Source organism: Gorilla gorilla, chromosome 5 (genome assembly GCF_029281585.2).
Source record: "Gorilla gorilla gorilla isolate KB3781 chromosome 5, NHGRI_mGorGor1-v2.1_pri, whole genome shotgun sequence".
NCBI classification, from domain to species: domain Eukaryota; kingdom Metazoa; phylum Chordata; class Mammalia; order Primates; family Hominidae; genus Gorilla; species Gorilla gorilla.
Genome location: NC_073229.2, coordinates 25,507,344 through 25,534,691, shown reverse-complemented (window position 1 = coordinate 25,534,691; position 27,348 = coordinate 25,507,344). Strand labels below are relative to the sequence as shown.

The window sequence follows — 27,348 nt, the reverse complement described above, 5'->3', positions numbered from 1 at the left end:
GTGAGGGCCTGGGTTGCGGAGGCGCAGGAGCCTCGCGGGATTGGGGCGAGCCGTCCCATGGCGGGAAGGCAGGAGGCCGGACTCGGAAGGCTCTCCCAGACTCGGTCCCTCGCTCCAGCCCTTCCCTGCCGGTGCGCGGAGCCGGGCCTCGGGCGGGTAGCGGTCGCGCGCCGGCGCGGGCGGGCGGGCGGGCGGGGAGAGGAAGGGGCGCGGCCTCTCCGGGGCGGGGCGCGGGGCGGGCGCTGCGAAGGGACCGGCGGCCGCGGCGAGAGCGCGCCCAGCCCCGCCGCGATGCCCGCGCGCCCAGGACGCCTCCTCCCGCTGCTGGCCCGGCCGTCGGCCCTGACTGCGCTGCTGCTGCTGCTGCTGGGCCATGGCGGCGGCGGGCGCTGGGGTGCCCGGGCCCAGGAGGCGGCGGCGGCGGCCGACGGGCCCCCCGCGGCAGACGGCGGGGACGGACAGGACCCGCACAGCAAGCACCTGTACACGGCCGACATGTTCACGCACGGGATCCAGAGCGCCGCGCACTTCGTCATGTTCTTCGCGCCCTGGTAACGCCGCGCAGGCCGGCGCCCTGCCCCGCACTTGGCGCTTCGGGGGGCGTGGGGCGCTTGGGCGCCGCGGGCGGGGGGTCCCGGGCCCGGGGCCACGTGGACGCCGACGGCTCTGGTCAGAGGCGTGCGTGCTACGGGCGCGGGGCGCAGGGCTCAGGGGTGCGGGGTGTAGTACTGGGGGCGCGGGGCCGGGAGCGCGGGGACCCTGCGGGTTCGGGGCTCCGGCTGGGGGGGGCGGGGGGCGCGGGCGCCGCGGCTCGGGGCCGGGAGCCGGGGACTGCAGGGGCCCGAGGGCTTGGGGCTCCGGGTCGGGGGGCGTGAGCTCAGCGGGCCGGGCACTCGCGGCTGACGTGGCGCTCGGCGGCCTGGGCGGTGCGGGAGGAGGGGGCGGACCCCGAGGGGACAGCCGGGAAAAGCCCGCCCTGCGCCGCGCTCCTGAATTCAACCCCCTCTTGCACCTCGGCACCGAGGGAGGGGAAGGTGGGGTCGTCGCCCTTTCGGGCAGCCGGGAGTCCAAATGTCACCCCGCGGTCCCTGCCCAGCGCCCCAAACTTCCTGTGCCTGCCGGACGCGCGGCCTGCCCGTGGGCCACGTGCACTCACCAGAGCGGCCTTGCTGCTCCCGCGGCCACCGGGGTCGGCTGGGACACTTAGACTGCGGGCACGTCCCCTTCCAGAGGCTTTAATTGAAAAATAGAACCCAGGAAGGTGTGGTTTCCCACTTTGTGCGTGTTTTGTGGGATAGGAAGGAGTGGTCCAGGCAGAGGAGGGTTGCTGAGCTACCCCGGGAAGACCAAGGTAGTGCGAATTCTGGAACCCCTCCGCCCCCCTGCAGCTCAGGGTGGATGTACTCTCTGAACGGAGCCCACTGGTCCTCAACTCCAGGCTGTCCTGTCACCTCCCTGCTGCTCTCTCGGGTCCAGGTCACTTGTTATGTGTGAGATCGGAAAAGCCCCTTCGTTGAGCAGATGGTCCCTCTTGCTTTGGTTCTCTGGGCGAGGCTTTGGTGTGGGCCTCGCTGCTGACCTGAGAGACCCCTACGCTGGCACTCATCCCACGGAAGAGCTTCCTGTCATTCACACAAGCATGTGCACAGCTTTCCTGCCAGTGCCAGGATGCCCCGAGGAAGGGAAGTGACCACAGGCCAGAGCAGAAAGCCATAATTTTAGGACACAAGACCTTTGAGAGGTTGGAATAGCCTGGAGGTTCTTGTTGCAGAACTTGGTATTCTTCCCCAGAGCTCAGTAGAGGCTCACTTGGGAAAGGGATGTAGGGAGGCAGAGAAAAGGTACCCTAAGAAAAATGGCCAGTTCAAAAATTGTACCTTTCAAACTGGGAGAAACGTTTTTCTCTTAACCCTGTATTCAGGCTATTACTGCGTTTCAGTTCATTTGGAGTTAAATCAACTTTTTGGGCCACTGTGGGTTTATTAACAATGTATATATGAAGTACATTATGTTTCACATTCCTAAGAACCAACTGACTCGAATTTTTAGAACTCCAATGGTTTAGAAATTACTTTGTAACATAAAACAATCAGGCAGTATTAACAGTTTCTCTCTGTTCGGGAGTATTCTCAGCAACTATTTCAATTAAATGTACTACTTAATTGGAGCCCATTTCAGTGGAATACATCTGTCCATGGGTTTTCTTTTTTCTTTCTTCATTATTTATTTATTTTAGAGATGGGATCTTGCTCTGTTACCCAGCCTGAAACCAGTGGTATGCAGCCGCAGCTCACTGTAGCCTCTAACTCCTGGGCTCAAGTGATTCTCCTGCCTCAGCCTCTGAAGTAGCTGTGACTACAGGCGCAGGTCATCACACCCAGCTTATTTTGTTGTTGTTTTTGTTGTAGTTGGTAGAAACAGGGTCTCGCTATGTTGCCGGGGCTGGTCCCAAACTCCTGGCCTCAATCGGTACTTCTGCCCTGGCCTCCCAAAGTACTGAGATTACAGGCACGAGCCATCGCATCCCATTCTTTACTTTTTTTTTTTTTTTTTAAAGAAAAACTGACATGCAGATGTAATAAGTCCCCACAGTGCCAAAGGAATTTTAAGTTTAGAATCTTTGCAGTAAATACCAGCTAGTCCTGGGCTGAGTGAGAGAAAACTGGCACATCTGGGCACTTGGTATTAAGTAAATTCCTTTTCCATTATATGTGGCTTGTAGACATTTAGCTGGATGCTTCCAGAATAATTAGCTTTATGTTGTTACTTTTTTTTTTTTTTTTTTTTGAGATGGAGTCTTGCTCTGTTGCCAGGCTGGAGTGCAGTAGCGCAATCTCGGTTCACTGCAACCTCCACCTCCTGGGTTTAAGCGATTCTCCTGCCTCAGCCTCCTGAGAAGCTGGGACTACAGGTGCGTGCCACCACTCCCAGCTAATTTTTGTATTTTTAGTAGAGATGGGGTTTCACCATGTTGGCCAGGATTGTCTCGATCTCTTGACCTCGTGGTCTGCCCGCCTCTTCCTCCCAAAGTGCTGGGATTACAGGCGTGAGCCACCGCACCTGGCATATTTGTTGACTTCTTGATAGTCTACTACAAATACTTAAATAGAGATATGTGGGTTTCTATGATGGTGTTTAAGTTGGACTTTTAAGAGGGCTCTTTCAGAAAACTGCAGATACTGCAATAGGGCTCAGGAATAGGCTGCCAGGAAAGGAGGCTGAGTGGGCGGAGAGTCAAATGGGAGGTCAGCAGGGGCAAGATCAAGTAGGACCAACAATACCTGGCACAACACCTTGGTAACTGTAAGGCTTGAGAGCAAGGTGGTGACTCTGGAGGGGTCTATGCAGGAGAGGGAAGGAGGTCCTGGAGTGGTGAGCTGAGCGTTTGGAGCTCAGATAGAACACTCAGTGGACTCCCCCTCAACACACACATACCTTTTTCCAGTTTCAGCTGCCATGGAATGGTGAAAGCCCACGTGTGATTAAGGGGCTGGGGCCCCTGTAACAAAAACATTGATGTAACAAAAACATCGATCTGTGTATTTTTGCCCTGCACTTGGCTTCTGCAGGGTTATCCTGCTGCTGTAGATTTTGTGCCAACATCAGGTCACAACTTCTGTATGGCCAGTTTGTGAGTCACCCTGAACCTGGTGACAGTGAGGTCAAGATTTGGACCAGGTAGCTTTGCTCTACTTCTTGGCCACAGGCTACCTTCTGAGTGCAGCCGCCTGTCTCAGAGTTGGGTGCTGTAGCCGCAGGGCCGACTAGATAGCACCTGTGGCCCCATCACAGCCAGGAGCAAGGGCACGCCCAACTTGGTGACGGCCCAGAATGGTCAGTTTTGATTTAGCGCACCACAAACTTATTTATTGTTTATTCTCATTCTTAATCTAATCTTGTGTTTTCTCAAAAAAAAAAAAAAGGAAAAAAACAGCAGTAGCAAAACAAAACCTTGTCAAGATTGCAGAGGAGTCCTAAAGTTCCAGAATGAGCATATCTGATCAAAGTCCCCTAAAGGTCAGAACTGCCCTTGACAGTCCCTTAGGAAGGTGCCTTGTTGGACACCGCCCCAGTCAGTCAGTCAGTCCCCACTGCCAGTGTTTCCTCCAGCATTAGAACTATCATGGCTTCTTTGGTTAAACACCAAATGGACTAGTTCTCAAACCTGTGCCTTTAGACAGCAGGGTCACACTTAATGTAGTCAGAGAGATGCTCATGCCATGAGAAGCATGTAGGAACCAAGGCCTGCTGAGGAACAAAAACCTCACATCTCCCAGCTTGCACACACTTCAGGGTTCTGTGGGAATTGCCTTTTTTTTTTTCTTGTTTCCTTCTTCCCCCCCACATAAACTCACTTTGTTGAATCTACAGAAGTTAAATCTGCATGTATAGTTTCATTGTGCTTTTTTTTTTTGTATCTGAGTATCTCATAAAGCAGGGATTCTCTTAGCTGGCCAAGAAAGTGCTGTTTAGGGAAGACACATTAACTTGAAGCAGACTTTTTCAGTGCTACCTTTAAATCTGTTTTTTTTTTTTTTTTTTTAAGATGGAGTCTTGCTCTGTCCCCCAGGCTGGAGTGCAATAGCATGGTCTCGGCTCACTGCAACCTCCGCCTCCCGGGTTCAAGCGATTCTCCTGCCTCAGCCTCCTGAGTAGCTGAGATTACAGGCGTGTGCCACCATGCCCAGCTAATTTTTATATTTTCAGTAGAGATGGGGTTTCACCTTGTTGGTCAGGCTGGTCTCGAACTCCTGACCTTGTGATCCGCTTGCTTCGGCTTCCCAAAGTGCTGGGATTATAGGTGTGAGCCACCACACCTGGCTTAAATCCTTTTTTTCTTAAGAGACAAAATCTCACTCTGTCACCCAGGCTGGAGTGCAGTGGTGTGATCATAGCTCGCTGCAGCCTCAAACTTCTGGCCTCAAGTGATCCCTCTGCCTCAGCCTCCCAGGTAGCTAGGACTGCAGGTGTGTGCCACCACACCAGGCTAATTTTTAAAAATTTTTTGTAGATGGGGGTCTCACTGTGTTGGCCAGGCCGGTCTTGAACCCCTGGACTCAAGCAGCTCTCCTGCCTTGGCCTCCCAAAGTGCTGGGATTACAGGCATGAGCCACTGCATCCGACTTAAATGCTTATTTTTGAGGTAATCTGTCAGAAAATAAAAGGAGATTTAACAGATTATTAAATTATTTTGAGGAAGAAGTCACAATTCTAAGCGTTGAGTGTTCATATAAGCAAGTGTGTTTTAAAAAAAAGCATTTTAAAAAGCGATACAGCAAAGTGGTTACATTGTAGGCATCAGTGTGTTCCTGCCATATTAAATAGCAAACAAACCCATGTGTCATAATGCTATGGGATTGTAGTTGAAACCTGGGATAAAGTTTCTAGGGTTGTCTCATTCAAAATTCTAGTATGGCACTGTAGACATACTGTCCAGAGAACACAGGAAGAGCTGTGGTCAGCTGTATGACTTAAGGTCTAGTGTTAGGAAAGATGCTGATATCCTCATGAAATGTGAAGCATGGCAAGAAGCCTAGTTAAGATACTATTTTAAATGATGGGTGATTTTAAAATATTTATACATAACTGAATTCATACAATGAATACTAAGAATAGACATTTGCTTACTTCAACCCTAGAAGTTTAGGTGGCCACAAACTTTTTTTTTTCCTTCTCATTGGAGAAAATTGCAGTTGATTAAATTTTGAGATTGCCTTGTGTTTGTAGCCATTTGGTTATATAGTGGAGGAGACTTGACGAATAAAAGTAGCAGATACAGCAGGAAGTGCTAAGCTACTGTCCAAGGGAGGAGTAGAGAGGCTTTCCAGAAGGGCAGGAGAAGAGAATGGGTGCTGAACAGCCCGGGGAGTCAGGGCCGACTTGCTAGAGGAAGTGACACCCAAACTAAACCTGAAGGGCAGATAGATTTAGCTAGGTGGAATTTAGGGAGGAAGTGTCAGAGAGAATGTGTCCCAGGGCCAAGCCAAGCTATAGTCCTTTGGGAACACTGCAGATGCTGCAGTAGGGCTCAGGAGTAGGCCACAGGGGAAGGAGGGTGGACTCTGGGATAGAAGTCAAGCAGGAGGTCAGCAGGGCCAGAACAAGTAGGATCCAGAACAACACTTTGCTAAGTTTAATACTGGAACAAGGCCAAGATTTCATGCCGAGAACAGGGCAGCGACTCTGGAGGGATGGGAGCAGGGGAGAGAGGTCCTGGAGTACTGGTCCAGGAGCTGCCATCTGCAGTGGTGTAAAGAAAGGACTGAGAGCCCCATTGCCCCCTGGACAGAGCTAAAGTTGTGGGCTGGCTGCCCTGTGACCTGATACTCAGTGTGCTTGTACTCTTGCCTTGTTCCAGGTGTGGACACTGCCAGCGGCTGCAGCCGACTTGGAATGACCTGGGAGACAAATACAACAGCATGGAAGATGCCAAAGTCTATGTGGCTAAAGTGGACTGCACGGCCCACTCCGATGTGTGCTCCGCCCAGGGGGTGCGAGGATACCCCACGTAAGTTGGAAGGAAGGGGGCACACTTCCTAGGTGGCTCCTGGCTACAAAGAAAGTCCTAGTTAAACTTTTGGTAAAGGTGTGAAGAGATACTAAATTTAAGCAGGCAGTCGCTGTCATTAGGGAGAAACTGCATTTAATGCTGTGTCTGTTTTAGATGGCTTTTATAGTTGGATAACCTTTAATTCATCAGTGTTGGGTTTTCCTGTTTATAAGAGAATGTGTTTGCAAGACAAAAATGGCGGTCCCGCCATGCTAGATGTTCACCGGTACATTTTACACAGTGTGCATGGACTGTCATCAGTTTTGGCTTGCTTTTTCTGGTGACTTATTCGCAAACACCCTTCCTATAGTTCCTTCCCGTGTGACTCCCACAGGGCTGTTCCTGTTGGAAAGAAGTATAGAGTCTGACAGACGATGATACTTACTTCCTTGACAGTTAAGAATTTTTTTGGTTATAAGAAATAGAAATTGAAATGTTCTCAATTCTAGAAATAGAATTGTTCTCTTATTAAACAGAAAGAGAGGACTATTTAAAAGGCTGTGGAGGAACCTCTGAGACCCAGCTGCAGGGGCCTGGGGTCTGTTTCTCCTGCGCCTCCCTTGAGATGACGGCTTTCCAGGCCTGTATCTCTGTTTGCACAGAAGGGCCCACCACTGACTGGCCCTGCTTGGCTGGAATGTTCGTTCCAGGAATAGTCACTGTGGCCAGGGAAACAGGAGCTTATAGCAAGACACATGCCCATTCACACCATGTGCCAAGTGTTGGAGGGAAAAGCAGTTCTTCAAAAAAGAGAAGAAGCTGTTTCTGAAGGAGGTGGAGGGAGTGCCACGGTCACTTCCTTGCTGTTTGTTTCAATTGAGGAATGAAGTCAATTCTATACAATTTATTGCTTAATTGAGTAATATGGGGGCCATCAATAAAGCATAAAATTGGAGCTTATATTCAAACCTGGGAGGCAGAAAAGTGGAGGGAGCTCTAGGCTTGAACCTGGAAGTCGTAGTCAAATCCCAGCTCTACCATTTACTTACCACCCAGCTCTGACCTCGTCACTTAACCTGTAAGTAAGGTGATCCCCCAAACATTGTTACAGGACTTACATGGAATGTGTGCAGACACCAATCTGAGCACACCCAATACATGTTAGGGTTTTCCCTACCATTTGGAAATGTGGGCGTTTCCACAAAGGACTCTGGAATTCTTGGTCTTTGGTGACTGCTTGCTAATGTAAGTGCCATAATTTGGGTTTACTTTAAATCAGATCAATGGAGACAAAATTGCTTACTATCTGTATCTACATAAAAGCATTAACTATTCTATGCTTTATAGTATTGCATTGAAAGTATGGATCAAGAGCATCCCAAAGAAGCAGGTAGTGAGCAGAGATGAGGGCGAGGAGGTGAATGCTTACCTGTTGAGAGACTGTTGCTTTCAAAGTTCAGGGGCAGCAGGGGTGAGCTGGCTGTGGTGTCTTTCCTCTTAACCTGCTGACCGTCTGTGGCCTGAGACTATGTGCACCACACACCATGCCACAGGGAAGGTGACACAGGACCTGTAATGGAGCTGAGAGTGGTATGTGTTACGGGGCTTCAGAGAAGGAAGCGAAGGCTTCCACCTCAGCCTGGCCATAACAGCTATCAGCTGCAATATCAGCTACTCCATAGTTGGTATTCACCAAAAACCATCACAAATTTAAAAAGTCACAAATGTAAAAAGTCACAAATGTAAAAAGGCCCGTGTTGGATCATGTGTTTAGATTTTTAATGAGAAGATCTGGTCTCCCCAAGTAAACCATGGCTGGTTTTGTGTTATTAAAAAGAACAAAAATGAACGTACACCACACTGAACACAGTTTGGGAAGGAACCTCTGTGACCATCACTGCCCTGCAGAAGCTCCGAGAACAGATTATTTTCCCCCCGAGAATGCAGGAGGTGGAATGTGCTGTGTGCAATGTGGTCGCACTGGGGCATCTGTAGATTGACTTGAGCGAGCTTTGACTCCTCTAAGACAAGTGCCCATCCCATAGAGTGGTTGTGAGGCCGGAAGCAGGTGACGACTGTACCTGCCTGAGTCCAGGCATGTGTCAGGACATGAGCTTTCACGTTATTCTTTCCTGGCAAGTGTAACTGGAGTAAAGGATTGGAGGGGCAGGGAGTTTGGGCTCCCATGCTCCCTAGAGATGGCTGGCTGTGCTCAGGAAAATGTTTTGAGGTCTTCCTGTTGGGCCAGTCATGAATCATTACAGCAGGGCAGGACTGACGGGGGGAACTACCTGTGTTAGTTTCCTAGGCTGCTGTAACAAAGTTCCACAAACCGGGTGGCCAGAAACAATAGAAATGTATTCTCCACAGTCCTGGAGGCCAGAGGTCCTAAATCAAGGAGCCAGCAGGGTCATGCTCCCTCTGAAACCTGTAGGGGAATCCTCCCTTGCCTCGTCCTGGCTCCTGTTGGTTTCCTGGTCATCTTTGGCGTTCCTTGGCTTGTAGATGCATCACTGCCGTCCTCTGTCCTCACATGCCCTTCTCTGTGTGTGTGTGTGTGTGTGTGTGTGTGTGTGTGTGTGTGTGTGTGTGTCTCTGTGTCCAAACCCTTCTTACAAGGACACCAGTCATGCTAGATTGGGGCCCATCCTAGTGACCTCATTTTAACTTGAATATCTCTGTAAAGACCTTATTCTAAATAAGGTCACCTTCTGAGATTGATGGTTATGACTTACACAGATCTGTCTTGCAGGACACAGTTCAACTGATAACACTGTCTACAGTAGTAGAACTTTCATCATGCTGTTTGCCAAGGCAATACCTACATGGGGATTTTCTCCCTGCAGTCTCCTTGAAAGAGGAGACTCAAATGCCCATGTGGAGGCTTGGTAATAGCGGAAATCTGGGGCAATACTTTGTTTGGGCTTGTACCCTACGGCCCAGTCTCCATCACCTCCCTCATCCCTGTCGACAGTGAGAATTGAAGTCAGATGTCCCAAACTCACTGCAAGGTCTGGACCAGAAGTGTCCGCTCTGTCCCTGGGCTCTGTGAACTTACCGAGGAAGAATCTCAGACTTCCTGGGCAGGTTAGAACGATTATCAGTCCAACAACAAGAAGATGGTTTTTTTAAAATTATTTGTTTTGCAAATGAATAGCAAATTACAAAAAAATCATAGGCTAGGTCTTACTGTATTTTACTTTTAGCAAAGACACAAGTGTGACCATCCCTGGTCCTTTCTGATGTCTTGAGGATCCACCCATTTCCCTTCCTGAAGAGCGTTAGCGGGAGGCAGAGCTGTGCAGGAAGCAGTTTCTGTTTCCAGGTGCGGAACACACCTTGTGGGAGCCTGGGGAGGTGCCAGGCTAGGTGAGGGCAATCATCTTTGATACCGCAGACGTTGCAGTTGCTTATCATGTGGAACTTCGTGACGTAGCCGGTGTACTGGCCAAATCTAGTTCAGTTTTGGCTGTTTTTTGTGGTTATGAGAGTCTGAGCTGCTGAGGAAGCTGGGTGTATATTCTGCATTGGAGACACATTAGGGACCTTACCTGTGCCCCATCATACCATCTTAGGGTCTGGGTAAGGCCAGTATGCTGATTTTAATTTCAAAGCCTAATCTAGCCATGTGACTTCATTTTAAGGAGAATTAGCCATTTTTTTTTGGACTGAATGTGTGTGTCCCCCAGCATTCATAGGTGAAATCCTAATCCCCAATGCTGGCACTAGGAGGTGGGGCCTTTGAGAGGGAGTAGGTCATCAGGGTGGAGCTCTCATGAATAGGGTTGCATACCTTATGAAAGAGGCCCCAGAGAGTTCTATTTCCCCTTTTGCCATGTGAGGACACAGCAAGAAGACACCATCTGTGAACCAGAAAGCCCTCACCACACACTGACTCTGCTGGCACCTTGATCTCAGACTTCCCAGTCTCTAGAACTAGGCGAAATAGATTCTGTTGTTTCTAAGACACCCAGTCTGTGGTCTTCTGTTACAGCCGTTGAACTAAGACACTATTCAAACCTTCATGTCAGATTTTACATATGTTGCCGTCTTACAATTCTGATACCGTACATTGGGCATTTGCTCACAAAATCCACATACGTGCTGTAGAAGTGGCAGGGGTGTTTAGATGAGCAGGCTTGCCAACAAATGGTACTCTGTATTTCTTTTTTCTTCTATTGGTAGTCACATTTTTGCCTATCCTTGACACCTTCTATGAATTTTTATCTAGAGTATTAGAGCACGTTTTCCCATGACTGCTGGAGGGATACAGGAACTGAGTGTTAATTTCATCCTCTGGTGATGTCTTTTGCTTATGGTTAAAGGACCTACTCCCGTATCCTCTCTGCAGATTCCTTCAGAGGCCAACATTTGTAGGAAAAAGAAAAGATTCCTTCTCTATGGGAAGGTGAATGGACGGCATCAGTCAATGTCAAGGATGTTCTTACAGCTGGAAACTTGAATTCTCACAGTAACTGGATATTCAGGCCTTGTAACAGTTGGATACCTGCCAGGTGGCCTGGAAGAATACCTTAATTGCAAAACAACACCGTATCTACTGCAGTCCTAATTTGAACACAGACACAACAACTGCTGAAGCCGGGAAAGCATAGCAGTAGCTTGCAGGGAAGGCCCGAGGCTGCTGCAGAGGAGCACTGAATACTGTAGCTTTTGAGGCCTCAGTCACAGCAGCGGGCTGGAAGTTTTCACCTCATTTTAGTTTTCCTTGAATAAAACCAGAAACTTCTGAAAGTTTAGGATTAACTGAGTGTATTATCTCCTGGAACGTTATGTTTGTTTCCTTTTTATCAGAGAGGAGCAGATACGTGCCTGGCTGCAGCCCCTTGACAGCTCATTTTCTGATTGTTTCACTAAATGAGTTTGCTCTCTGATAAGACAACTTTCTTTTTGCTCTGTCTAATCCTTTGTTATTCTTTCAGCTTAAAGCTTTTCAAGCCAGGCCAAGAAGCTGTGAAGTACCAGGGTCCTCGGGACTTCCAGACACTGGAAAACTGGATGCTGCAGACACTGAACGAGGAGCCAGTGGTGAGTGTCTACCTCCTTCCCTCCCTCCCTCCCTCCCTCTCTCCCTGGCTACATCTTTGGGGTAATATGTAATGGGGCAGAGGCCAGTTGAGGTTAATGATTAAGGCTGCCATTTTAAAGCAACTCTACTTTTTTTGGAGCTTATTGGTATTATAGGTAAAGATGAACTTTTACAGAAACTTTTTGGTGTGGAAATACCTAAATGTGCACAAAAGTCAAGAGAAGGCTAAACCCTGAGTTTCAGCAGTTACCACCATTTTGGTGTTTGTCTTCCCTGCCACCCTGCGCCTTCTTTGGCTGTAGTCAGTCTTCAGGGAAGTCACTTGTGTGGTCTCACAGATAAGCACTTACTCTTTGTTAACACTGCCACCCTGCCACTGTCACAGGTAATTCAGTTCACAACTGTACCCCAGCATCAGAGACTGACTCTGGACCACCTGGGGTCAGGGCTGGGCCCAGCCTAGAATCTCCTATCCAAGCCAGCACTGGAGCCTCCTCCCATCCCCCTGACCTTTGCCCTCCACCACCTGCAGCCCTCTGGCTCGGGCCTAGCCCGACAGCTGTACCCGTAGGGTGGATCCTTCCTTTTCTTCTCAGTGCTCAGTCCCCGGGTCTCTAATGGGCTTTGCTTATAACCTCATTTTGTACCATTAATACTCTGTGTCTTAATGCACTTCCCATACTAAGGCTAATATCAGGAGATCGTAGACTCTTAGAATATTATGTACTAAAAAGGACTTATAATCCTCCCCCTCCCCAGTTGATGTTGGAAGTCTTCACTTTGTTATAAATCATCATGATCATAAACCACTGGTTAAGTATTCCTTTGTGGGTGGTGCCTTCTGATTAATGCCAAGCGCTCAGGTCCCTGGATGCCGGGTAGACCTGGTGGGTCATGCTGCTGTGTTGGGAGAGGGACTGGAAAAACACCCGTGTTCCTACACTGTAGGATCCTGATGAGCTAGGAAGAGCATCTGAAGTCTTTGTAATTTCAATTTCAACAAATACCTAAGACTACCTTCTTGTATCAGCTAAGCGCCCACTGATTTGAAGGTGGTCTGTGGTGGTCCTTTTGGAGCTTTGCCGCTTACTGTTGCCAGTTTCCAGTGTGTCTGTGCGGCTCTTCCGCTCTGCCCCATCTTCTCTGATGACCTAATCAGAAACTTGGCTGCTGATTCAGTGCTTCCATCCCTCACCTGTAAAGACTCTCTCAACTTGGCTGGGTGTGGTGGCTCATGCCTGTAATCCTAGCACTTTGGGAGGCTGAGGCGGGTGGATCACCCAAGGTCAAGAGTTGAAGACCAGCCTGGTCAACATGGTGAAACGTCGTCTCTGCTAAAAATACAAAAATTAGCCAGGTGTCAGGCGCCTGTAATCCCAGCTACTTGGGAGGCTGAGGCAGGAGAATCACTTGAACCCAGGAGGCAGAGGTTGCAGTGAGGCGAGATCATGCCACTGCACTCCAGCCTATGCAACAGAGCAAAAACTGTCATGAAAAAAAAAAAAAAGACTCTCTGAACTGTATGGTAGAGACTGTTGGTGTGTGATGTTATGTCATTGAACCAGAGACTTACCTAACTTTAGCTAAAAGAGAGAACCACAGACCTCTCAGGAAATTTGCATCTTTGTCCTGGCAAGAAAGCTGAATGAGCAGGTGTGACTTTCATAGTTTTCAATTGGACATTGTTTCCTTTGTGAAAATATTCTCTTTGTGGGGACACGTATATTGGATGGTAGGAAACCAATTTTAAGGAGGAGTTAATAGCTTCAAATAAATTTCACCAAAAAAGCCAGTCTTCTGTGATGGCTTTATTCAAGAAACCAGCAGCCAGTATCAGGACGGCAGAAAGACCTCATCTCACGGCCCATTTCCCTTAGTGGAGGTGGCGGCCTCACCTGCAGGTTGGAAAGGGCTGAGAGGCTGAGTCCAGGCTCTGCAAGGGACTTTCTGTCTCCTCAGTGTGGGAGCAGGATGGCCGCGTGGAATCCCCCCATGCCACCCCAGAACCACAGTCACCAACTTGCCATATTTTAGTGTCTCCAGCAATAGCAGGCCCCAGATAATTGCCAGAAACAATGACAGTGCACCTTATTGTGGAAAAGTTTAAGTATATACACTTTATACTGCAAACCAGAATTCTCTTAGCTTTTTAAGTGAAAACTTTAAAAAAAGTTCTTTATCTGTATACCTAAGTAACTTAGTACATACATTTTTTAATATTCACGTGGGATAAATTTAGATTTTTTTTAAGTGTTGTGGCAATACACAAGAAACTCAAAAGACAATTTGTCACTTTGTACATTCTACTGCAATTTTTTTATTTCCATGTTTGCTTCTGTATTTTTTCTTGAACAGTTATACAAACATGTTTCATCTCTAATGATTTTATATATTTATGTGGTCTTTATATTGATCATGTCTTATATTATTTTATCATGTGGATTTGCCATAATTCAACTCTAATTCTGTCAGTGGATATTTAGGTTATTTATACTTTTTCCATCATCAGTAATGATGTAGGGAATAAGTTTATTTTTGTAAAGGACTTTCCACCCCCCCTTCTTTTGAGTGATATTTTTAGAATATAGTATTCCCAGACATAAAATTATAAGGCCAAGAATTAAAAAAAAGATCATTTTTATGGCTCTTGATGAATATTGCCAGGTTTCTTAAGCACCATATCAGCTTATGCTGCCACTGCAAGGCGAGACGTGACCTGTTTCTGGGATGCACTGTGGTGTTCCCGTGCCGGGGGACTGCTCTGGAGTCTGCCAGGAACCCAGGAAGCAACTAGAGGCCCCGCACGTGCCATAAATGAACACTTCATACTGAAAGGCCCTTGAACATCTCATGGAGAGTGGCACACGGTATTTTATTTCACCTTATGTGCACTCATTGACTGTTCACATAGCCATTCTTCCCTCGGGCATTCTTTTGTGTGGGTATTTAGCACTTTGAAAGTCTTGACGCGCTGGCAGCAGAAGGGAAACTTTATGGTTCTTTATGATTCCAGCCCTGCACAGCTTTGAACTGTCAGCACTTTTAAAGCCTTTAACAACTTAGCTTGGATATTCTTTTTAATAGGAATATGAACCCCCAGATAAAAGCTGAGTAATACACACTTAATGTGTCTGCAGCAGAACACTGATTCCATTATCTTTCCCTCATTTCTGGTTACTTTGGTTGGAAGCCACAGCTGTACCTGGTCTGAAAAGTTGAGAAATGTAGGATTGTGACTAGACAGCTGCACACATTGCTGTCTGCTTGGGTCCTGGCAGAAGCATCTTTTGAAAAGCCCCTTTCCCCCTCTTTCTGTACGAGACTTAGTCACATGAATTACATTCTTTCTTGAAGGTGCAGCTTATGTTCATGCCATGGTTTTCTCTCTGTTGCCTTTCATTCACCTGCATTTTCCTTCTCGTCACCTCCTTTTCTCTCTGATCAGTCTTCCACAGTTGTGTCTTCCTCACAGTTTTCCCTGTCATTTGTGTGAAGTAAGGATAACCAGGCCCTCCTGGTCCCTGAGTTTCTCATTCTCAGCTTTGTCCATTTTGCTACCCTAGTGTCTGTCTGTGTGTTTTTTGAGGAAGAGTCTCACTCTGTTGCCCAGGCAGGAGTGCAGTGGCATGTTCTCAGCTCACTGCAGCCTCCACCCACTGGGATCAAGTGATCCTCCCACCTCAGCCTCCCAAGTAGCTGGGACCACAGGCGCACGTCACCATGCTCAGGTAAATAAAATTTTTTTTTTTGTAGCAATGGGGTCTCACTCTGTTGCCTAGGCTGGTCTTGAACTGCTGGGCTCAAGAAGTCCTCTTGCCTCAGCCTCCCGAAGTGCTAGGCTGTCACCTAGGCTGGTCTTGAACTGCTGGGCACTCTGGCGTCTGCAAGTGCTGACGCCTTCAGAATACGTCCATCGGGCGTTGTATTTTGTATTCTTTGTGAAGTATCCAAGTACGTTTCAAAGAAGAGGACAGGGTATAGGGTAAGACTGTCCTTTGCATTGTCTGCTTTGTTTGGTTGGGTTTTGGGGTAGGGACAGCTATCATTTGGCTGCCCTGGAGACTCAGACCTAGAGCTTTCACCGAGGGTGAGGCTGACGAGGGGCTTTTTGCTGAAGCTTCCAGAGGGCTTGACGAGATCAGTTCCTGATCTGGCCTCACTCAGCACAGCAGCATCGTACAAAGGTTCCAGGTTGTTGGGTGAGGGAGGCATCTGCAGGCGGTTCCCCACAGACACAGTCACTTCCTGGATGGTTTCCCTGTGTCTCCACTGACACACCCATGACTGTTTTATTTCCTCCTGTTAGACACCGGAGCCGGAAGTGGAACCGCCCAGTGCCCCTGAGCTCAAGCAGGGGCTGTATGAGCTCTCAGCAAGCAACTTTGAGCTGCATGTCGCACAAGGTAAGGGGGACGTCCTGATGCCAGCTTCAGAGAATCGCTATTATTCCTTGGCGTGCTGGTCTTTTCCTTCCTGCCACTCAAGGGCTCTTAGATAGCAGCATCAGTGGCACTGACAAAGGGTCACTCTAGAGGAGCTGTTGGGACCGTTGTGCAGTGCACCTCCTCTAAAACATGAGTTCTCCTTTTGTCTGTGCCCTTATAGAAACGCCGAATCTAATGCTAAGCACACGTGACCCGCACACTAGCTGGACAGTGCATCCTTGGCTAAGAGTGTTTATTGACAGACTCACCTCGCTTGATTGCTCTTTACTTTATTGCACTTTGGAGATACTGCATTTTTTACAGATTGAGGATTTTGGCAGCCCAGCATCTGGCACGTCTAGCGGTTTTTCCAGCAGCTTGTGCTTACTTTGTATCCCTCTGTCAGCATCTTTTTAGCAATAAAATATTTTTTAATTAAGGTACATTGTTTTTAAAGAAGTAATGCTGTTGCACATTTCATAGACTATAGTGTAAACATAACTTTGATATTCACTAGGGAACCAAAAAATTTGTGTGACTTGTTTTATTGTGATATTATCTTTATTGCAATGGTCTGGAACCAAACCCACAGTATCTCGGAAGTATGCCTGTGTATTAATGGTAATCATATGCTTAATGACCTCAGGCAGAAACAAAAGCTTCTCCCTGTCTAAACGGAATTTAGATTGGGCACAGTGGCTCATGCCTATAATCCCAGCACTTGGGGAGAACAAGGTGGGATGACTGCTTGAGCCCAGGAGTTCAAGATCAGCCTAAGCAAGACCTTGTCTCTACAGAAGATTTAAAAAAAAAAAAAAAAAAAAGGCTGGGTATGGTAAGCACACTCCTGAAGCTGAGGTGGGAAGATCACTTGAGCCTGGAAGGTCAAGGCTGCAGTGAGCTGTGATCATGCCACTGTACTCCAGCCTGGGTATCAGAGTGAGATCCTGTCTCAGAAAACCACCAAACAAAACCCAGAATTTAATGACACCATTATAACATGAATCAAATTAGTTACTCTTTACACTTAAAAGATCTTCCTATACCACATCCCATTTTTTGAAAATGGTCTCCTAATATCAGAATGATCCCCATAAAATTTCCAGTGTGAATACATAAGTCTCCCTTTATTCACACATAGATGTGTTTCAGAAAACTTGGCCCAACACCGAATGACTTGAAAGCAATTTTGGCTTCCTGGCCGGCTCCCATTACCAAATGCTACCATGGAGAGAAATCCCCTTAGAAGACTGGGTTGGAAACGTGAGAAATGGCTTGGATTGCCTCTGGCCTTGTGACTTGTGCCTGCTGGGAGTCAGAGCCCCTCCCCCACCACACTTACTGTCCACAGTAACTTACGTGAGGCCTTCAGCCTTTTCCCACTTTTGCTAAAAGTTATTTCATCCATACCAGTGCCCTGATGGCAGAACTCCAGCATGCTTTCCGCTACGGGAATGCATTTTCAGCTGGGATTGTCTTGGGCTCTGAGCAGGGTGTGTTTCCCAAATCACCTGTTACAGACCAACTCCGGCAGGACAGACCGACTCCGGCAGGCCTAGCCAGCGCCTCCCTAAGTGGGTCACTGCCACACAGCTGTGTCGTGTAGGTACCATGGTGGCTTCTTGCCCTTGCTGGCTTCCCATCAGTACTCTGATTAGGTTCCCAGAGAGCCTGTCTCCACCTTACAGCACAGGATCTACCGTGCACCTGCACATGGTTTCAGCCTTGCACATTTTTTAATGAAAGTTGTTAACTTTTAAAGGAAGTTTTTCACCATTTTCTTCAAGTGCATTGTTGCTGTGCTGATGAGGCAGTAGCTGTGAGCCTTAGTGTGGCAGAGTCCTGCTCAGACACCAGGCCACGTGCCACTGGTGAGTTCTCTCCCTGGCCACAGCCTGCTTTGAGTTTGGTATCAGCCCAGTGTCAGGGTAGAACAGCTAAACACCTTCTGTATCCAAATAATGATGCTGTGAGGGTTTGTTTGTTTTTTCCCCCTAGCCAAGGGGGTGATGTTTCATTTTTTAAACTTTTTTTTATGATAAAATATAATACAGATTGAGAAAACAAATGTAGGGCTTAATGAATTTTTATAGCTTGGTCACACTGTAACTACTGTCCAGTTCAAGAAATAAAACTGCCAGCTTCCCGTGTCCCATGCAGGGCACAGCCCGCCCTCCCTTCTCCAAGAAGGCACTTGCCTGACATTTGTGGAAACCACTTGTATTAGTCCTTTTTCACTGCTGATGAATACATACCCGAGACTGGGCAATTTACAAAGGAAAGAGGTTTAATGGAGAACTCACAGTTCCACGTGGCTGTCGAAGCCTCACAATCATGGCGGAAGGCAAGGAGGAGCAAGTCACATCTTACGTGGATATCAGCAGGCAAAAAGAGCTTGTGTAGGGAAACTCCCGTTTTTAAAACCATCAGATCTCATGAGACTTATTCACTATCACGAGACCAGCATGGGAAAGACCTGTCCCCGTGACTCAGTTACCTCCTACCTGGTCCCTCCCACAACATGTGGGAATTCAAGATGAGATTTGGGTGGGGACACAGCCAAACCATATCAACTCCTTTTATGGTTTCATCACTGAAGTGCGCATTCCTGAGCACTATAGTTTTATATGTGTATGTGTTTATATATCTTTTAAGGCTCTTTTAACCTGCATGTTCTCCAGACATCTCTTTATCTTTCTTGCTGAAGACATAGGTGGTTTGACCTGTAGAGCTCCCCGTGGTCCAGACTTTGCTAATTGTGTCCCCGTAGTGTGGTCTACATGTTTCCCTGATTTCTCTGTTTCCTGGAAATGGGTAGTTGGGTCTGGGGACAAAATCAGTTTCAGTGTGATGTTTTTTGGGGGCACAGGAAGACCTCATAGCTGGTGGGGGCACAGAACGTCCAGTTGTCTCTCTTTGGGATGTGGGCGACCATGACAGGCAGGGCCTGGGTCCATTCATTCCTTAAGGCTGCCAAGTGCCGAGACTCATTCAAGCGTCCCTTCATTTTTTAACCAAGAGAAACTCACCCTCATTTATCACCTGGTTATTCAGCGGTACAGTGCATATAGGAGAGGTGGGAGAAATGCCTGACTCTTTCCTTTTATTACAGTTTTCCAAATAATGAGTTGATTGCTGATTGTCCCATCAAAGATGACAAATTTGGTTTTGAGTATTGTTATGAACTCATGAACAGAAACACATTTGATGGAGTCCCTTTGTACCAATTAAAGTGCTCATGCCGAACTAAGATTTGCTAAGCAGGACAAAGATCTGATTCTTCAATTAACTCTCTAGTGAGGTCTGACATAAATTACAGTTCCTCTTTACCCCGTCTCTGCCTTGGCTCTCCACTCCAGGCGACCACTTTATCAAGTTCTTCGCTCCGTGGTGTGGTCACTGCAAAGCCCTGGCTCCAACCTGGGAGCAGCTGGCTCTGGGCCTTGAACATTCCGAAACTGTCAAGATTGGCAAGGTGAGTGAAAGCCCTTATTAAACTGGAAATGGACTGCTTTGGGCTGGATTAATTAGCAGAGTGGCCCATTATTCATTCTGTGTGCAAAGTCGCAAACTTGATTTATTAATTCCATTTAGTGTGCCACTTGATAATTCATTTCACCTTCACAGATGGCAGTCTGATTTTGAGTTTTGCTGGCTTTTCCACAGCCTAGAGATAAATTATGGCCTCGGCTGCTTTGTTTATTTTGAAGAGATGGCCAAATCTGAATTGGCAGCCCCAGAGCCCGTTCTGCAAAGAGATGGGGTAGAGCCTTGTAGAATGTTCACTGGACGAACTTGGAGACCATCCACGTTCGACCTCACCCAAGAGCTCTCTCTAAAAGGACCCTGGCTCTGTGCTCCTCCAGGCACGCAGAAGACCCTCCCTCAGTTTGCACTGTGCCTGGGATTCTTTCCAGCGTGTTTCCTACTTTATACAGAGAAGCCAAGAGTGATGTCTGACAACTTCTGTGTAACTGGATTTTCTGGAAATATCCAGTGTAGCTCCAGGGACATCACTTTTATTCTTGTCCACTTTCCAGCACCCACCAGACACCATGCATAGATTTCCTTTCTTAAAAATCTCATTTTTCTACCTTGCCATGGGGCTGATTTGTGTACAAAAGTAATGCTGCGTGTCTAGGACTGAATGATGGTTAACAGGATGATCTACTTGGGATGGTGAGATGGTCAAAAGCATAAACTTGGGGGTTGGGTAGACCTGGCTGGCTGACCTTGGGCAAAACCTCTCCACGCCTCGGTCTCCCCCTTTGCAAAACTGAGCTAAGATCTACTGTGTGGTGTCTGGGCAGATGAAAGTACACTGCTTAGTGTGATGCTTAGCATGGGGCAGATGCTTAGTAAATTGTAATCACTTTTGTTGTCAGTTAAATGGATTTTTCACTGTTGCCTCTTAAATGCTTACGATAATATATACTAATTATACATGTTATTATCAGTTTATATTTATTGAACATTTCGGGGAAGTAATTATAAAATAATCTTGTCTACTGTCTTACCCCATTCCTTGTATCCTTACTTAATTATTGTATGAAATTTTATGGGAGATTCTTTTAGGTTTATATCCATAGAGGATCCTAGCAGACCCAGGCATGAGCAGACACAAGCCTAGGTGACCATGCTGAAGCCCTTCATCCCTGGCACATGTGGCTGGGTTACACTGGGCCCTTAAAAATGCTTGTCCTCTCCCGACCTTGGGCTGAGGCCTCTCGTACTTCAGTTCTGCACCTTAGCTGCTCTCTGACGGGTCTTAGGTGTTGAAATAGTATTTTTACCCCCATTTGCTGACATAGTGAATAGCAACTTAGTCCTGCCTATTTTAGTGCTGGTAGAAAATAAAAAAGAAAGCAATGACTTAGAACAAGATGTTTCATGAAAATGTTGGGCAAGCAGAAGCTTTATGAGATTTAAATGAAAGAAAAAGCTTGAAGAGCTGTGCTTGTTGGTAAATTAAGTTTATAGAATTAAGGACGGATTATAATCTTGACATCTTTGCAGTCTTACCTTTATTATATACCAGCTACTCCGGTTTAAAATTCACTTCTTGCTCCCTGTTGATTTTAAAACCCTCTAAGCTTCAGCATGAGAGTAAATTCTAAGCTGGCATGTGAACTGGTCTGGGTCCCAGTCACTGACAGCCAGGCTAACCCCCCTCCCACCACCACCAAATGTCAAGCCAGGGCCCTGACTCCAGCTACCAGGTGCTGACTTCACTTGCTCGAGTTAAAATGTTGCTTCCTAAAAACTGGCATGTTTAACTGAGCTATTAATACAATAAATCTTACCTCTAAAGTCTTTCCTTTACTCCTTTTAGCTCAGGTATGTTTTAGCATAGCTTTTAGCAACATTCTCTTCAAAAACTGCACCTTGCTGGCAGAGTTGCTACAGAACGTGGATTTTGAAAAGAATATTTGTAACGTACAAAGCATCCAGTAGTCCCATTAGCAAGAAGGTTCATGAAGAAACTGACTGGGAAGTTGATCTGCTTTTATTCTCAGGTCGATTGTACACAGCACTATGAACTCTGCTCCGGAAACCAGGTTCGTGGCTATCCCACTCTTCTCTGGTTCCGAGATGGGAAAAAGGTACGTCTGCACTTCTTAGTACTGAGAATTCTTCATCTCTTAACCCCATCAGGCTGAGCTACTGAGTAGTTTAATGGGTACAGTGAATTGCCAATCTTGATTGTTAGGGCACTGGTTTGGAGAAATGTGTATAATGAAACAAACGTCTTTCTCTTAATTGATAAGATTTGGGTTGTGGAGATGAATTCATTTGTTATACTACCTTGAAACATTTCAGTGGCCCAAGTTATCACTAGAATAATCCAGATCTTACAGTCACAGGGTAACTGTGCTCTGGTCGTGAACACAAACCTTCAGGCCTTTGAACAGAGCTAAGGCTTGCACTTGGTCCGGTTCTGCCTCCCTCCCTCCTTCCCTGGCCGATGGTCAGCAGCTTAGAGTTCCCCATCAGCACAACGGCTCGCTGGCAGGCCTCTGCCCCAGACTTCTATGATGTGTAACCCCGTGGAGGGAAGAGGGGCCTGTACAGTTCTCTCACCAAAGCCGAGGCATTCAGTTATCCTCTCTACATTCCCGTCTAAATATGAACATGCAGACTTTGCACCACCGCTAAGACATCTGGGAGCTCTGACCCGGGCGAGCAGGGGTTGCAGGAAGGCTTAAGTGATTCAGAACACCTCAGTGGACTCACTCAGCCGCGTGCCCGTGTCTCGGCCAGGTGGATCAGTACAAGGGAAAGCGGGATTTGGAGTCACTGAGGGAGTACGTGGAGTCGCAGCTGCAGCGCACAGAGACTGGAGCGACGGAGACCGTCACGCCCTCAGAGGCCCCGGTGCTGGCAGCTGAGCCCGAGGCTGACAAGGTGGGTGCCTGCTGGAGTCGGGATCCCCCTGAGTGGCCCGTGGCCCCCGGCCCCCCACCTCCCCACCCTCAGAGGCCTCCTCAAATGCTTTGGACAAATTGACAGTTTGGGGACACAGTCATCTGATGGTTGGCTCCAGTTGCGTTTTCAACACGTATTTTTCATCGACTTTCACATGCTTTCAGGGGCGAATGCAAACAAAAGCTTTCCTTTTAAAAACATGAAATGGATGTGAGACAAATCCCAAGACAATATTTGGTGTCAAAAATCTCTAGAGAATTCTTCCTTTCCGCTTCATTCATTTTAAAGAATGACTCTGCTGGGCATGTTTCTGCTATGAAATCTTCGCTGCTGGCCCTGGGGCCCCGATTCTATTCCTGACCTTGCTCCGGGCATTTTCCTTTACCCGTTGTAAAGGCCCCTAGAAGACCTGTAGCCACGAGGGCATCCGCAGCGATCAGGCCAGTGACTGTAGCTGTAACCTGCCTAGGCAGTCCTGACGCACTGAGGGGCTTCCTTCCTTCACTCAGGTAGCAGGAGGTTTTAGATTCATTTGTTCTGCTTTATCAAGCCCTTGTTATGTCACAGGCACTGTTCTAGGCCACCAGGAAATAAAAATAAGACCGGTTTCCTGCCTCTGAAGCATACAGGTCTCTGAGGCAAATGGTGAGAAGACACACAAGCCACTGGCAGGGGGCTGGGGCAGAAATGTGTGCAGCGCTTGGCTGCTAGAGAGAAGTGGGGGCAAATGGGCAAGAAGTGTCCCTAAGGAGCTGATTGATGGGATCTGTGCTGGACAGATAGGCTGGGCAGGGCTGCCACTGAGGGGCTGCACCGGCAGAGGCACAACCCAAGAATCAGCCGGCATTTCTGCAGGGCCAGAGCTGGGGCTGGGGGAACACAGTGGGAGACAGGTCAGGGTGTGGTGTAGGATCCCTGAGAGAGAGAGAGGAGCTGGAGTTGAGAGGCTGTGGGCAGCTGGCCAAGGATTATGAACTGTATCCCATATTGACAGGGAACCCACGGAGGCTCTGTGCAGATTGGAGTTGTAGGAAAATGACCGGCATGCACGTGTGCTGGAGGTGGGAAGCTGCTCTATTAGGCCTTTAAAGATGATGAGTTCCCTCCTGCTGCAGCCTGACTGTGCGATGGCGAGAAGAAAGCCAGCATAAGGAGTCCAGCCGCTGTGCAGCGCGGAGGAGAGGGAGGGAGCGTCCGAGGCGAGTCTGATTCCTGCATATCTGGTGGAGGATGGTACCCAGCACAGGGGCGGGGCCAGAGCTCGAGGAAAGGGATGAGCTTGGTTTTCAAGGTGTTGATCTTCGAGGCTTTCGGCTGTGTAGGTGGCAGTGTCCAGTGGCAGTTCCAACCATGAGCCTGGGGCTGCGGCAGGAGGTCTGCACTGGACGAGAGTGCCCATGTCATCCTCTTCAGATAGAAGTCATGCCTGAAGGCCAGGAGTTTGGATTTGGAAAAACCAGTGGAGCCACCAACCCCTCCTCCCTGGTGGGGCCACACCAGGCCTCCTCACCCCTACAACCCCGTCCCTAGTTGGACTCTTGTAGGTCGGGGATGGCCTGAGTGTTGTTTAAAAGTTGATGTTTTGGTTGAAGAAGTAAACAGCTGATTTTGTAGTTGTTAGGACCACATATGTTAGAGGAGTATATGTGTCATGGTGGTTACAAAGGTCATCCCAAATTGAGTATAATTATATACCATGGATGTTTTCATGGCAGCACCATTTCTATTTATAATGCAGTTTTCCGCCATGAAGTGGGTCTTTTCAGTGCGTGTGGCGTCATGTTTCTGGACATAAAGATGGTAGTGTTCCACAATGGCCCCCTTGGCCTCCGTCACTGACATGTTACTCGATGCCAGACTCAAATGGAACAGCCCTGGTACACTTAGCCACGTGATAAATCATCCCATTCCTGCTCTCAGGAGAGAATCGCAGATCCATTTTTGGAGAAACACATAGACGTCATTCTGTAAAGAACTGTCAAGGGAGAATGGCTTTAAAGCAGACTACCATGTAGCACCTTTCCCTTAAATTCTCCAGCCAGAGCTTCCATCAGCGTTTTTCACATTGACTTAGAACAGGCTGCTTTCCATTTTTATGTTCAATGTAAAACACATATCATTGCCTTTGCTATTGTAACTAGGTTCTTTTCTGTTGCATAGAGAGGATGTCACAAAGGGTGCTAGGAGAATAGAGTGGCCAGTGAGAAAAGCAGCTGAGGATGAGACTTCAGTGGGTATCCGGGAGACTCCAAGCTTAGAGGTGCAGACTCAAGTGTCGGACACCCAGGGCTGCCTGGTCCACACCACAGCGCCCTGGAGAGTTTTCAACCTGCCTCATCCCCAAAAGACAGTCCCCCTCCCCCCCTTCACCCCCTGTACAGTGTCCAGCCACCTCCTCACCACATCTCCCAGGCTTGGGACCCAGGGACTTGCATTGATCTCTCTGCCCTTCAGAGGCTGCCAGCCTCCCTTTGTGTGTAGCCTATGAAATGCAGATTGTGTAGGTATTTCTGTGTGACCTTGGAGCCTACATAACTGCATTTTTAAAAAATTACTGATTCGTGTATCTGCAATCCCAAAGCATGGCCCTGCTCAACTTTAAGGAATGTACTTGAACTGTGGCTTTTTCCTCCCTTGAAGGGCACTGTGTTGGCACTCACTGAAAATAACTTCGATGACACCATTGCAGAAGGAATAACCTTCATCAAGTTTTATGCTCCATGGTAAGTGGCTGTTTAATTAGAAACTACTTTGTCCATGTGTACTAAGTCACATCATGTTTTTCAGCTCATCTGCCACCCCCCCAGACTCAATGTTGGGCACATGTTACATTTATATGTAGGTCATGTTGTAGGAAATAAGGAACCGTTATCATGCTCCTATATTCAAATATTTTAAACTTCAATGGCCTTAATTATATATGGAGAATGAGGCTAAAGTTCTATCAACTTTGGAGAAAACATAAAAATGGAGGCAAATTATGATGGCCGTATTCAGTTTTGTGGTATCTGCACTTTTCCAAATAGATGGCTTTTTTTTTTTTTGGCTAAACAGTGTGTCATGATGTAGCTTTGCTCCTCGGTTCTTTTAAGTACTCGGATTTCTTTTGTAGAGAAATCCAGTAGAGTCTGTTAGAGCCATTCAGTATGCTACGCAGTTTCCTGAACCTGCATGCCACATGGTCGTGGAGACCAGAGCAGAAATGGATTGCAGGTAGTGTGAGATCCAGACAACCTTGGTTCTAAGACTTACCATGAATGACTGTATAGTAAACTTGGATGTCCTTTAATTCCTTTGAACCCCAGTTCCCTCAGCTGAAAAATGGGAGTAACTTTTTGTCTTCACAAATAAAAAAATCCATTTGGAAAAGCAGAGTGTTTAGGACAACATTAGATTGTTTATCTAAACATGATAAAGGCGTCACTTTTCTTGTTTGTTACACTCCACATGTTCCTGAGAAACTAAGCATAGGGGTAAAAAGTTAATAAGCACAGGACTTGAACGAACCGTAGCAATGCCTTTCAAATCATTTGCAACATTTAAAAACCTAAAGCTCCACAGATCAAGTATCAAGAAAGAGGATCCCCTTTAGCTGAAGGGGAGCCATCCATACGGCAGGAGGGGGTCAGAAGAGACAAGGGAACAGAGTCGGGTAGAAGGGAGGGTTTGAACCAAACTTAATCATGGCCTTGATGCTCACCCCACATTGCTGAAGTACCAAGGAGGCCTTAAAATGGTTTTGAAATTGTGAGACCATAAGCGATCAAATCTAAAATGTCTTTGGCATTCAAGTGATTTTTTAGAAATTGTGTGGCATCTGCCCTGTTTCCCTGTTCCTCTGCTCCTGTGCTTTCATAAACCAGTTAGCACAGTTCACCATGGCATGGAAATGGTCTCAGAATCTCAACTTGTTTTCATACTGGCTTGCTTCTGTCACGTTATCTGAAAGTCTACCTGGGATCAACTTTTGGGTTCTTCGTTTGGGATAGGAGGAGGAAGAGTTAATGTGCACCCAGTGGGAGAATTTGGTATTTTACAAATTTCTAGGCAATTGTTGACTGTCCCATACAGAAGAAACAGAGCTTGTCTTGGCAGCAGAGTGTAGGTGAATGATCTCGACGCAGGATTTCAACGAAGCTGCCATTTTTCTCTTCTTAGGTGTGGTCATTGCAAGACTCTGGCTCCTACTTGGGAGGAACTCTCTAAAAAGGAATTCCCTGGTCTGGCGGGGGTCAAGATCGCCGAAGTAGACTGCACTGCTGAACGGAATATCTGCAGCAAGTATTCGGTGGGTACTTGGATGGGTGCTTATGGGAGCTCTCAGTATGGGGGCAGATCCCAAGGGAACTGTGCCTCAACCACGATAACTCACTCTGCTCTCATCTTCTCAACAATGTGGTTTTTATGTCCCTTTGAGTTGTTTGGAGAAGCAAAAGAGATCCTCTCTCTTCTTCTCCGCCCGCTTTGTAGTTAGTATCCATGTTTCAGCGCAGGTTTTCAGGCCTTGCTGTCTGAGTAATAAGGCCGTGAAGTAACAGACCCCACGCCACAGACTGTGGGGCTTCCCACACCGCAACTCTTGATGATTGACCAGTGTGGTCTGTAGCCTTCACCATAAATACCCGAGTCGCTCATTTTTCACACGTAAGCTGGCATTATAAAATGCAGTGGCTGAATCTACGAATCATTTCAACATAACCTCCTTTCTGAAAGGGCCATGCCAGCAAGTCAGTCCTGTGCTTGGGTTAACTACTGCCTTCATTCCAAGCTGTTAGCACAGTCTGATGGCCTGGAAGATTTGTCATTTTTTTTCTCCTTTGTTATTCAGACACTTTTGGAGCCTTTTAGATGGAGAATAGACGTAACCCAGACATAGTTTCCTTATCATTAAAAGATACCAGTTGTTTTTTGTGCCCTAAAATTCTTAGAAACGAGTTGCCACTGAAAAATGTATCCTCAAG

General features: G+C 47.4%; 1 protein-coding gene across 1 annotated transcript in view; it reads left to right on the top strand.

Moving 5' to 3' along the window:
* The first annotated feature begins 247 nt into the window (after positions 1-247).
* Positions 248-27,348, top strand: part of TXNDC5 (thioredoxin domain containing 5) — a 29,254-nt gene continuing 2,153 nt past the window's right edge. The window contains exons 1-9 of the mRNA XM_031012564.3: positions 248-551; positions 6,359-6,508; positions 11,431-11,536; positions 15,844-15,940; positions 19,321-19,436; positions 21,478-21,564; positions 22,223-22,366; positions 25,028-25,110; positions 26,546-26,675. Coding sequence (XP_030868424.2) covers positions 292-551; positions 6,359-6,508; positions 11,431-11,536; positions 15,844-15,940; positions 19,321-19,436; positions 21,478-21,564; positions 22,223-22,366; positions 25,028-25,110; positions 26,546-26,675 — 1,173 coding nt within the window. The 5' untranslated portion in view covers positions 248-291. The remainder of the gene's footprint in view (positions 552-6,358; positions 6,509-11,430; positions 11,537-15,843; positions 15,941-19,320; positions 19,437-21,477; positions 21,565-22,222; positions 22,367-25,027; positions 25,111-26,545; positions 26,676-27,348) is intronic.